At 38.1% G+C, this 13,873-nt stretch overlaps 1 protein-coding gene across 1 annotated transcript in view; it reads right to left on the bottom strand.

The window, feature by feature from the left end:
- The window catches only part of LOC149963098 (uncharacterized), a 37,430-nt gene extending 30,380 nt beyond the window's left edge, over positions 1-7,050 (bottom strand). Inside the window, exons 1-3 of the mRNA XM_090170476.1 lie at positions 6,933-7,050; positions 5,127-5,227; positions 3,792-3,919 (exon numbers count right to left, since the gene is read on the bottom strand). Of these exons, the coding sequence (XP_090026602.1) occupies positions 3,792-3,919; positions 5,127-5,211 (213 nt within the window). The 5' untranslated portion in view covers positions 5,212-5,227; positions 6,933-7,050. The remainder of the gene's footprint in view (positions 1-3,791; positions 3,920-5,126; positions 5,228-6,932) is intronic.
- Positions 7,051-13,873: the final 6,823 nt, after the last annotated feature.

The raw sequence follows: 13,873 nt of genomic DNA, 5'->3' as shown, positions 1-13,873 counted from the left end.
GGGGTTAAGAATAGCTAACAATAATTTATTTTAATTTTTTTTAGAATGTAGACGACTTAAGGGTTTTAATGGCAACAAATTTTATTGGTGGAAACTAATAGTTAAATTCAAATTTAAAGTTTTATTATTTATAAGGTTTTTTCAAACAATGAAAGTTGTATTGCTAATGACAACCTTATTTAATTTCATGCGTTTAGAATAAAAAAACGCTTGTAATAACTTGGAAAAGGTCAGAGTAACATTGGCCTACCCTTCGATAAACTGCAACCTTGTACCTCTTCGTGGTGGAAGGGAGTAACAGGTGGAGGGGCAGCCCTTCATGCTGGCCAACTAAGGCTCTGCTTCTTCCTTGAGGCAAGGTGTAAGGAATCGTGCTCAGGTCTGAATGTTACCAGGGAAGCGAAAATACAGTATCTTAATCGATCCCCTCGGGACACCAGGCGACACCCCGTTGTATTTTACCCTTCCAACTGGACAGATGATTAAGGGGGGTGACCTTTTACTTTCCTCTTTACTCGTGGGATCTTTTATGAGTTTCAAAAACATAAATGACAAAAAAACATTGGGCAAGGGTCTGTCTTTGACAACATCTGGCTCTAGCCAGGGGAAGGGTGTGTCTCAGGATTATTATTATTAATGAAGGGGTGAAGGGCTAAGGAAATGCCCGTTCGCGCAAACCCGAACCTTAAGACTTAAAAAGTCCAATATCCAACACAAAACGGAGAATCTTCTTCGCCGGCATATTATAGAAATCAGAAGTTTCCAGTTGATGCATACCAAGATGCTCGAATCTTTGGGCCACGTAGTAATCGCACCTACAAAGCACATGAGAGGCGGTTTCCTCCTCAGCCTGACATGCCCTACAGATTGGATCATCACTGATTCCAATCAGGTAAAGATGTCTGTTAAGGAGACAGTGACCTGTTAGTAGGCCAACGACCAACCTGATATTATATTTGGAAAGCGACAGCAACTCCTTAGCTCTCTGCCTAGAGGGGCACGAGAAAAACTCTTTAGCCTGCCTTTCGTAATCGATCCCCTCGGGACACATTCCGACACCCCGTTGTATTTTAGCCTTATACTCAGGCGTCTTCAAACCTTCAACTGTGCGCTAAACACCAGCTGCTAGAAGGTGCTGGGCAAAACTGAGGAACCGGCTGCCATCCGTTGGATTTTTCTAATAAATGGTGAGTCGGTCAACGCCATCAAAGCGGCAGGTTTTGCTGCTCAGACAGGTTTGGATAGGGGTATCTTTAGGATACTCAGTACCCCAAATCAAACTTCAGTCGTAAGTGCTGTAGAGGGTGTGGTTAATCCTACACCTATTAATGAATCTGAGTCCAACGACTCTAACATTTCAGGACTAGAGGACTTAGAGCCACTGTTAAGCGACTACTCTGAAGGGGATACGCTGAGAGAGGACATCAAAATCCTCAGTGTCTCGGGCAGTGAAGAGGTCCTCGGCATGGTGGCTCAGCCAGGTGGAGCAAAAGTGGGGGAGATTGGTGGTGGAACTAACCTAACTAGCGGGAGTGGTGTGGTCTCCACACCCACAACTGGGGGGGGGGAGGATGGTGACACCGGTCAACCTCCAATCTAGGCCCGTCGCTATGAGCATTAAGGAGGTGCAGATAAATCTTCATCCCCCCAAGGCAGCCTCCGCTGTACTTTGTGGAAGGCTTGCTGGGGAGCAAATTGATGTTGCTCTTATTCAGGAACCTTGGATTGCCAAGGGTAAAATCCTTGGTCTTAATAGTGCAGGTAATGTCTATTATGACTATAATTCCGTTTCACCTAGAGCTTGTGAATTGGTACGCAAGGACATTCATGCCCTTCCGCTCTCAATCTATCACTCTAGGAATACTGCCGTGGTTAAAATCATTTCCCCTACTACTGATGGGAATGATTAACTCACGTTGGCATCTGCTTACTTTCCTTACGATGGATGCTCTGCCCCCACTATCACAGGAGGTGACCAATCTGGTCAACCACTGTGAGCGGTCGGGAAAGAAACTCATTATAGGTTGTGATGCTAACGCTCATCATGTTATCTGGGGCAGCAGCAACTGCAAAGATCGTGGTGATAAGCTAATGGAATACGTGGTTAGTACGAAACTTCATATTATTAATAAGAAAAATGAACCAATTTTTGTTACTCGTAACAGAAGAGAGGTCATTGATCTCACGCTGTGCACAGAAAATGTTGCAGATCTTATTAATGCGCATGTGGCCAGTGAGCCATCACTGTCGGATCACAGACACATTTGCTATAAAGTCAGGTGGAAAGTGGTTCAGGTTTATACCGAACTTCGCAATCTCAGGCAAACCGATTGGCCTGGTTTTAGGGATGATTTAAATCTTCATCTGATGGATGATAAGCCTAGGCTGTCATCGATGCTAGATTTCGATTTGGCTGTTGATCGCCCCCCCCCCTTCAAATTAGGATTGTACGTACCAAAAGGGAAGACTGGGCAGTGGCGAATAAAGTTGTCACGCACTCCAGACTTATGTGGGCAATTAAATCTTTCAAGCCCTATAAGTCTCCGGGGCCAGATGGGATAATTCCCATTCTGTTGCAAAAGGGCATTGATATTATCTGCCCAATGTTTAGTAGAATCTATAGGGCTTATATATTCCAAGCACCTGAAAACTTTCTAGGGTGATCTTTATTCCGAAGCCAGGGAAATCTAACTATCTCGAGGCTAAGGCCTTTAGGCCAATCAGTTTGACTTCCTTTTTTCTAAAGATTTTGGAGAAATTGGTAGACAATTATATTAGGGGAGAGGTTATTTCTCATACACCTCTCTCGACGGTTCAGTATGCCTACCAAAAAGGCAAATCTACTGAGACTGCCCTTCATGGCATAACTAACTGCATTGAAAGGGACTTAAAAGCGTTAGCAGTTTTCCTTGATATAGAGGGCGCTTTTGATATGGTGTCCAGCGCAGTCATCATGAAGGCTGCAAAGCGCTTTTACTCTTAAAAGGTTGCAAAACTCTTAACTATATCTCCTTATTTGGGACTATCTTGAACAAAAGCACGGAGGTGAAGTACCTTGGTCTTATTCTTGACAACAAAATAACGTGGAAGCCTAACCTTGACTCTATAGTTGAGAAGGCCAAGATGTTACTCTGGAGAACCAGAAGTGCAGTTAGCAGGTCATGGGGGCTTAGCCCTAAAGTGGTCTTCTGGCTGTACACCATGATCATCAGACCATTGCTCTCTTACGCTGCAGTGGTCTGGTGGCCTAGAGTCCGAATTAAGAATGTGCAGAGCGATCTGCGCACTCTGCAAAGGCTGGCTTGTGTCAGCATCACAGGAGCTATGAGAACAACCCCAAGTGCTTCTCTAGAAATTACCTGAACTCTCTTCCTTTTCATCTTTTTTTAGAGGTAGCTGCTGCTATAGGAGCCTATAGGCTCAACCAGAATGGTTGGTGCAAGGCAAATATTTGGGATAATAGTGGGTCAATCATAGTACCCTCGGGGCCAAAGGAGAAATCGTCTAGTTTACCGATGGGTCTAAGACCCACTCTGGCTCTGGTTCGGGGATGTATTGTCTTACATAATTATAATTTAACTGTGAATGATGTTTAATGTCACAACCCCATAGGTCTTGACGATGGCATGAACATTGCCGAAACTACTGTCAACCATTTTATTACCTTACTATTTAAAAAATTTAATGTCTAATAATTGTTTTCTTAATTATTTTAAAATTAAAATGGCGTAATTAAAGTTAGAATCACAATTTTTTATCAATTGGGTTTAAAAAATTCTATTACTGCTCACCAAAGACTTGTATCCCATTTCTTGCTGTAAAGTGTATTCATAGGTGTAACCAGGGGAGGTAAACATTGATGGGGTGTACAAGCGACGATTAGATCTCGTTGACCTTTTTGATGAAATTACAGATATTTCTAAAAATAAAAATTTATGTAGACCACATAAATATGCAATTATCCTCGGTCCCATCTTAAGTCAACATTTTAAAAGAAAACGCCATAGTAGCAGAGATTTCACTTGATATATATCCGATGAAAATATATACATCCAATATATATCAGGTGATATTTTGGATATTTTCAAGTGGGTGGGGTCTGGGGGGAAAATATGGAAAATGTCATTAAATGCACGATGAAACACATGTAATCTTGTCAATATGCTAAATATTTAAAAAATTTACCTCTTTAGAAGAATTTTGGGGACCACTGAACAACTCTTAATAAAACAATATCCAAAATAACCAAAATTGGAGTTACACTGCATTCTAGATGCCCGTCTACACGAACAGAGAGGAGAGATAAAAGCCTATGTAATGAGGGGTGATACTCTTAATTTAAATCAATTCGCCAAACAACCAAAGAACCATCTGATCATTTGCGTAGCCACTTAATATCATGATACTTTACACCTCTGATATACTGTGTGTTTTTCCCCTAAGTTGGGAAAAGATCAGAAGTTAGGTTATTCATTGGTACATCTCAAGGGGAACAAGGAGCTTTCTTCATATTCTCAATTAAAGGGAATATAACCTCTCGTATTTCTGTCACCCTCCGAGGGTTCCAATATTGTCCGCTGCCTCCCATGGCCTTTCACACCTGCGGCGCTGATAATCCCTGATTGTGAAGGGAATAAAGGAAATTGATGGGGTCTTCCATTGAGAACTCGTTGGAGTTTCTTTTCCCTTTAACATTATAACAGGGTTGCCCACAGAAAGTTTTTATATTTAGTCAAAAGCGGGAAGGAACTTCATACCTTTATTAGTGCATTTATAGCTCATAAATGGGGGCATAAGCTCTGTTAGAACTACTTTATAAAAAATTTTATTCCTTATCAACTAATTCTTCTATATATATAATTGTATCCCCATTTGCTTTCCTAATTGATTGATACTAGAGATGCAAACCCAAAATAATTAAAAAAAAATTACTAGCATTGGATTTGGTAAGACTTTTCATAAATTTATAGCTCCTCTTTTGCCATACCCTTATGTGATTTCGACAAACCAGGTCACTAACTTCCGTCAGATTTATAAAAGCGTGTTTTGTATGAAAATTTACACCCACCACGTTAACTTCAATTAACATTAAGAATTTTAATCTGATAATCTTGATAATATTTTACCATTTCCTGAATTAGTTAGTTTTTCCTGCGGTGAAGCAGCTTCTTTACCTTTACCCAGGTTGACTTCTTTAGATCTGGTCTCCATGACAACTATTGAACACCTGAAATAAAATAAAAAACTATAAAAAGACTATTTCCAAGATTGAAATTTAATCTACATTTGATTCATAAACAGTGGATGCAACTAATTAGCATGGTCTTGGTCTAAAATTTTAAATTTGGTTTTTTAATATATTGCTACTAATACCAATATATTGATAAGTTTGGCTAATTTTCAAACAGAGTTGATATTCTCAACATATAGGATAAAAGTATCAAAATCGAACAATTAATGTACTCGAGGACTGGTGTTACCCACCAATTTTGTTCAAACTCGGGTATCATAAACTCCCCTTACCAAAAAATAAGAGGTCTAGGAAATAATTTAAGTTGGTATTTGTTAACCAACACAGTTAACGAGGCAAAACATTCATATTCCAATAGGTATTATAGGACCACAGCATTTAAACGCATTTTATTGTTTTAAGTTAATCATTTAATTAGAAACATGTGAAGACGTTAAGAATTTTCATATTTGAGTAATAAAAATATAGGTAACTTGTAGTCAATTTAAATGTTTTTATAACAGATATTTTTAAGAATATATAGTTTCGTTCAAGTTAAAATAAGAAAAAAGTAAGAAATACTCCCCAAAAATAAGAATATATAAAAAAATAGAGTAATGATAGGAATTTACAGTATGGCAGTGAAAATAAAGGGCACCCTGGAAATTGCACGCTCAAATTTTTATTTAATATATGTATAATCATACGTCTACAATATTGTTCCATAAGATTGTCACTTGGGGGAGTATTTTACTGAGAGATGTCATCACGAGATGAAAATCTCCCCTAAGCGAGGCGCTGTCAAAGGTTCCATGTGACGCGTTAGCAAGGGGATGCAAAACTGCGACGAAGCCCGTAATGCAGTCCGTCTTGTGAAAAGCTCTCAGTAAAACTTTTGCATGTGAAAAATAGGAAGCGTCACACTTGTGTAACAATATTATACACTAATGGTAAAATGTACAAATAATATAATATAAATAAAATTGAGATTTAAAGAGTTATTTATTTTGATTAAAGGTTTTCTGACGGAAAATATTGTAACATTAATTTTTCTTAAATATAAAATTTAACTCCTAAAGTTAATATATTTAACACGGATTTGTTACTCAATTTGGGAGATTAATAAGTTTAATAATCCCTTTACGAAGAAAAAGAACACTACATTTCTATTTATGAGTTGATACGAGCAAGTGTGTCCATCCACAAGAGTACTAATGGAATAAACAAACTATCAATACTATAAATGAATTATAAGGAACCACCTGCTTACATGACCTTTAGCTAGGCCAGCAAAAGTTCCTTCAAGTACCAGGAGAAATTCCACTTATACCTGGATCTGAATTACTGATTATTTTAGGTGGAAGGCGTTTGAAGCAATCTCTATGCACTCCTTCAATGTATATGAGCAAAAAGAGTTTCTTTATAACTTCGAAATCAATTGTACTAGCAATCTCTACACTTCTTCTGGCAATCCAAATAGTTTCAAAATCCAACCGCGATTATGTAACACATCGGAATTTATATCAAGTGAAACAACATAAAATTTTGGCTTGGAGCACTTTTCAAGCATGCAAACTACAAAATTGATTAGTTAGTTAATCAATTTCTGCAACCCATTGGCAATCACCATGTCCAAATTTATATCAGTTAATTAGATGCAGGAATTAATTTGCATAGTAAAACTTAAGTATTTTAGTATTACCAGAATTAAAATGGACGTATATGCGTACTTGCAGAAGTAAAACGAATAATAATGTTCATTAAAAGCACTAAATATGAATACTTTCAAACTGAAAAGATGGATTGTTTCGCGGCAGTTTTTTTTTTCTTATTCAAAGAAGGAAGAAATAAGGGCTGATCAAAGAATATAAGAAAAGCCCCAGGGATGGAAGTTGTAGCTCCGTCTAGTGGTAACCGTTTCCGGTTACTCTGATTTGCTTTGCCGGAAGTTTCGATCTCAGCCAAAACACGCTGCCAATAATATCAATCCTTCCATTCCTGGGGCTTTATATTCTTTAGGCTGATTGAGTCTGAGAAAAAGATAGATATACGAAACGTATATAAAGGTCGAGATAAAATATTTCAAAGACAGCTAGCAGAGAGGCGTTATTTCTGCAGGCTATCCTTATAAGGCGCTATCTATCGGTAAGAAAGCTTGTGCTATCGTCGCGAGAGCCTTTGTCTCGTGCTTAAAAATTATACTAAAAGTCACCAACAGATGGTGTCTAAAGACTACTAAAATGCTAAGAGAGCTCGCGCTCTTGGTCACGTGCCTTCCACGGTGTCTGCTAGGTATCAATTCCGTATTTTATGTTAGGCTTAGACGCCCCGAAATTTATCTAGACCTTTATATACATTTCTTATATCTATGGAGAAAACCGCGAACCCGGCGAAGAACTGATTAATCAGGTCGAGCTATGTGTAATGGGCTAAGCCAACGGGGGGATACGAGGGGACAGGGGTGGGGACACCCGTGGCGGAAGTAAACCAACCACCCGTCGGGGGATTGGTGGTCGTCCTCACACGGCCATCCACAAACTCTGCCTACCAGTTGCTTGCGATTAAAGGGGGTGGGGTGCATTTGGCCGACTCCTCATTTGACCGACTTTTCATTTGGCCGACTGCTCATATGTCCAAATGCCCATTTGGCCAACTTCTCATTTGACCGACTTTTCATTTGGCCGACTGCTCATATGTCCGAATACCTATTTGCCCGATAGCTCATTTGGTCGACTTTTCAGTCGGCCAAATGAGCAGATCATATGGCCGACTACCCATTTAGCCGAAATTCGGCTTAGCCAAAGGAGCAACCCATTTGACCGACTGCTCATTTGGCCGACTACTCATTTGGTCGACTAGTCATTTGGCCGACTGCTCCGGGCTGACTGCTCATTGGGCCAACTGCTTATTTGAACGACTGCTAATTTGGGCGATTTCTCAGTTGGACCGATGAACGGCTCATTTGACCGACTGTTATACTATAGCCTGTACTATACTATGTCTTTAGTGTTAGGTTGACTTATAGAACGGGCAATGCATTCTAAGTATTGGCGCCCCCCCCCTTCCCCCAGCCTTGTTCTTTATAACCAAGCTGGGCCTTCTAAAACGTGACCTGGAGGACAGAACCTAGCCAAACGCACCTAGCATCGTTCAACCGCCAAATGAGCAGTCGTTCAAATGAGCAGTTGGCCAAACGAAACTCTCCCATTACGTGAGTACGCCACTACTCCCGGCATGGATTGTTTCGTGGCGGTTGGATACCCAAATTTCGAAAAAACCAAGAACAGAATACAAATAGCCTTTAGGATTAGACGCTTCAGTCACGAGCAACTTTGATTTCGCGCTATAGTGCCCAACTCATTTTTGTTGAAGTTTCTATGTTAACCTACAAGCAAAAGATATCTCTATGAGTTGAGCGCTCCTCGTGGAATATTATTTTTAGAATAGATTTTGCATTGTATCCAATTTAAAAAACTGTATAAGTTCCACGCCACGCTCGTTATAGCAGAGATTCTATATAGCTACGCTAAGGGAGGTATGAAAGTCTATGCTTCAGCAAGGGTAACACTTCCGTGCAAAGCACAAAAGTATTAACGACCAAATTTTCGATTTACAGATTTTGGTTTTATTTCTCCTTATTTTATACGTTAAATTCAATTTTGAACTAATTTTCGAATTTAAAATTTTTGTTCTTAGAGAAATGACTTGTTGCAAAACGCATTATTTTAGGTTTTTGCATTATTTTCAAACCAAAAACGCATTAATGTGTTTATTTTCTTTAAAAGTCAAATCAAAACGCATTTTAAGACATGATTTTAATGATATTTCTGAAATATCGTTTTGCCTGTAAATTGTTTAGTACCAGAATATAATTTGAGTTGAAAAATCCAAGTCTACTATATAAACTTGAAAGAAGTAAGTTAGGGTATCTTAAAGCAAAGAAAGTTTGAATTTCGCGGGTTTTCTCAATATTTAAGTTATGGTCGTTAATGCTTTTGAAATAACTGGACGCACAACTGAGTAATTTAAATAGCCTGTGCCCGAAAACTGGCGCAAATTTCAATAGGTTTAAAAAGGAAACTTCAGTAATTTGAAATTTAATATCATTAATATTGCAGTTTTTAATTTATAAATTTAAGCTAGGTAATACGTTACTATAATATGCATAAGACTTTCATAAAAATTATGTAAATAACTATCCTGATTCTAATTAAAGGTTTATTTTATAAATAAAATGCAAATATTACTTTAAAACGTTTTATTGAACGACAATTCGTTTGTAGTTAATACTTAATAGGCAGTAGCGGTGCTAAGGGTGGGCTGAAGTGGGCTTTAGCCCCCCTGCATTTCTGAGAGGGGCCACATATTTATATTTAAGAGGCCACATATTAGAAATTTCTTGATGTTTTTATTGCCAAGTAAAGTTTTTCGGGGGGAAAAATCTTTAAAAATCAATTCGTTTACTCAAAAAGATAGTAGACCATAAACAGATAGATTCGGGAGGCGAAGTGAGCGGAAATGGAGAGAAAGTTTAATGAACAATTGAAAGAAAAGAAAGGGGCTTGAGGGAATTTCGGGAAATACCCCAGCGGGCATGCACGTCAATGCTCGGAATCCGACGCTCGGATACAAGCTCAGAAGGGGGTCCAGTAAACGCGACGATAGCCACAACAATAAAACGACCTTGCTCTTCTCGCTTCCTGGAAAATTCTGCGGTTTTTCGATTTCACCACTTTTGCGAAATATGGTCAATGCCAGGCTCGACCGCTAAGCTGCTTTTTTTTTAAAACATTTATTTCCATTGCGTCTTGAGCTCCAGAACGAGTCAGGTCTATTTTGAAAGTCTTCCTCGAATTTTAAGTCTTTAGTCTTTCTGTTCTATTATTTTGGCAAGAGAGGACTTCTACCTCCTCGAGGTTTAAAGAAGCCCTAATGCGCTTGTTTAAAATATAAACACTTAGCTAAATGACTAGTTGATAGTTTAATTTTATTTCAAATTATTTCAACAGCCTTTTAAAGGCTAATTAACTATTAATAATTAATTTTTCCAAACAGCCTTTTTCAAGGCTAGCTAACTATTAGTAGATATATGTTTTGAAAGTCTTTCTCGAATTATAAGTAGTTTAGTCTTTTCTGTTCTAATATTTTAGCAAGAGCGGACTTCTACCTCCTCGAGGTTTAAAGAAGCCCTAATGCGCTTGTTTAAAATATAAACACTTAGCTAAATGACTAGTTGATAGTTTGATTTTATTTCAAATTATTTCAACAGCCTTTTAAAGGCTAATTAACTATTAATAGTTAATTTTTCCAAAAAGCATTTTTCAGGGCTAGCTAACTATTAGTAGATATATATTTTCCAAACCGCCTTTGTCAAGGCAAATTACTATTATTAGTTATTTTTCTAATATCTTAGAAACTTAGTCTTATTATTTACTAAGATAAATATTCCTCGAGAATTAGAAGGATTTTAGAGATACATTTTAGATAATTATATCCGGTAAATTTAACTATTTAAGTATTGACAAATTAAAAAAAAATTTGTAGAAATGAGTGGGAGAAAATTTCCGTCCGGAAGCCAAAGTCGCGAAAAGCCAGTCAAGAATTTTTAAATTCTCAAAAAGGGGCTCTAAATAAGTACTTCAAAACATCAATTCCAGTCTTAGAACAAACTCAATTAAATGCAATTGCGAACAAACTTGACTTACCAACCACTACTGAATCTTTAAAAAATCAACTTTCCCACAACGAAAACAAATCGCTAGAATCCGAACCAAAACAAAATAAAACTGACAATAAAATAAGCTTATTGAAGGACGCTATAGGGGTTCATGTTGAAAGTAATCTTTCAACTAATAAATCGAACGATGTTATATATAAACATTCTATGTTGCAAACGAGTCAAAATGTTTTCGATAAAGTTGTAGAAGGCATTGAAGAATCAGTTATTGATAATATCTTAATAGGAGCTCCTAGTGAAAGTGAATCAAACAATTCAAATGACATTGCACTTTCATTTGTCGCTTCCAGGAATTCCCGAGAACTCCATGAGAATAGCAGTATCGTGCACCATTTAACTCCTGCTCTATCTGATTTAAATGCAACTCAAATTATTCCTGACATTAGTATCGACATGGATTCTCCACTCCAACCAAGGCTCTTATCATTTCCCCAAACGATTATTAGGGGTCAAAAACGAAGTTTCAATAGTATTTATTATGTAAAATATCCCTTTTTGGAATATTATGTAGAAAATGACATAGTATACTGTTTTTGCTGCCGTCATTTTCCAAGCAGTGGTAAAAAAACATATTTCACAACTGGTTTTAAAAATTGGAAAAATATGAATGAGAAATTTCACGAACATTTTACTTCCGAGAGATCGACCCACCAATTAGCGGAAACGAAGTACATACATTTTTTACTGTCTAAGAAACGACGAGCTATAACTTCACAGATAAATAAGCAACACCGTTTAGATACTATTCGAAACAGAGAAGTTTTATCTGCCCATGTGCAAATTGTTTTAACATACGCTCAACAGGATATCGCGTTAAGAGGGCATCGAGAGAACGACGATCAGCAAAATCGTGGAAATTTCATTGAAATCCTAGAATTGTTAAAGCGCATTTCACCTGACTTAAAGAAAAAAGTAGATAGCATACCCAGCAAACCCAAGTTAGTCCCACGGATATCCACTAGATATCCAGTTTGGACATTTTGGATATCCGTATTATATCCAAAAACCTGCAGATTACGCCCAAGGGACGTACTAAAACCATCCAAATGTCCCAGGTTTCTACGTCCGTGAGACGTCCACCTACCCTGGTAAAAGACGTCCAGTGGATACCAAATGGATGAAATCTGTACATATTAAGGTATGCTTAAGGACGTCCAATGGATATGCCTGAGATGTCCACTGGACCTGGAAAAGGACGTCCAATGGATATCAAATGGATGAAAACTGTACCCAAATATGTACTTAAGGACGTCCAATGGATATGCCTGAGACGTCCACTGGACCTGGAAAAGGACGCCCAATGGATATCAAATGGATGAAAACTGTACCTAAATATGTACTTAAGGACGTCCAATGGATATTCCTGAGACGTCCACTGGACCTGGAAAAGGACGTCCAATGGATATCAAATGGATGAAAACTGTACCCAAATATGTACTTAAGGACGTTCAATGGATATGCCTGAGACGTCCACTGGATCTGGAAAAGGACGTCCAATGGATATCAAATGGATGAAAACTGTACCTAAATAAGTACTTAAGGACGTCCAATGGATATGCCTGAGACGTCCACTGGACCTGGAAAAGGACGTCCAATGGATATCAAATGGATGAAAACTGTACCCAAATATGTACTTAAGGACGTTCAATGGATATGCCTGAGACGTCCACTGGACCTGGACGTCCAATGGATATGCCTGAGACGTCCACTGGACCTGGACGTCCAATGGATATGCCTGAGACGTCCACTGGACCTGGACGTCCAATGGATATGCCTGAGACGTCCACTGGACCTGGACGTCCAATGGATATGCCTGAGACGTCTACTGGACCTGGAAAAGGACGTCCAATGGATATCAAATGGATGAAAACTGTATACCTAAATATGTAGGAAAAAACATAGGTGACGTGTTGCAACGTCACAGTGTCATGTCCCTATTGGGTAATGGGTTTTTACAGACAAATGCCCAAGCCCGACATAGTTAAAACCGGTCCAAACCCAGAGGTGGGCAAAAATTGCGAGCGCTCGAATTTGAAAATAGTCTCGGAATGAGTGAGCACTTCAAATTCTAAGTTCAGCTGATCTATTCAGAAAGAGAGACAAACTGAGCAAGCTCAAGGCGAGCGCCGAATTTTCTTTTCAGCGGCTGAATGTTCACGACGCGGTGAGCGAGATCAGCCGATCGACGGGCTAGCCTGCTCACTTTTAAGCGATACTCCCTCTAGCGGCGTCGCGGTTTGTTCAGTTGAAAGCGCTTACGGCGGGTCGAGAAAAATCTACCCGATAGATTCAATTGGACGTTCAATTTTGAAAGCTAGTAGAGCGCGGATTTGATCACGTTGAGCAATGGGCTGGTTTTTTCTTCAAAAATCGCTCACCGGGCGGCGAACCTATATTGAAAATATTTTATTTTTCTCATCGATTTGTCCATTCTTTTTTTAATCAATTTCGACTCGAATAATTATTTTCAGAGTTATTTTCACAACGATTTGTATACTCTAACATTAAAAAAAAACATTTTATATAAATATAAGCGGTTATAGATTCCTCGCTGTATAGTGATTAGCTACAGAGGTATCATAAGTAACATAACCAATAAGTATGACACTTTCTAAAATGTTAATACGAATTTCCCTTACAGAACCTTGTGTAGTAATAGTACATTTGAATAACAAACAGAAGTGGGTGGTACTAGGCGGTATATACGAACAAATAAATTAATAATAAATAATAAATAGGCCTAATAAATAATAAATAATAAATAGGCCTCATAAATAATAAATAATAAATAGGCCTAATAAATAATAAATAATAAATAGGCCTCATAAATAATAAATAATAAATAGGCCTAATAAATAATAAATAATAAATAGGCCTCATAAATAATAAATAATAAATAGGCCTAA

Source organism: Leiobunum rupestre, chromosome 1, assembly GCF_980474605.1.
Source record: "Leiobunum rupestre chromosome 1, qqLeiRupe1.1.hap1, whole genome shotgun sequence".
NCBI classification, from domain to species: Eukaryota; Metazoa; Arthropoda; class Arachnida; order Opiliones; family Sclerosomatidae; genus Leiobunum; species Leiobunum rupestre.
The sequence above is the reverse complement of the archived record's forward strand: the minus strand, read 5'-3'. Positions and strand labels throughout refer to the sequence as shown.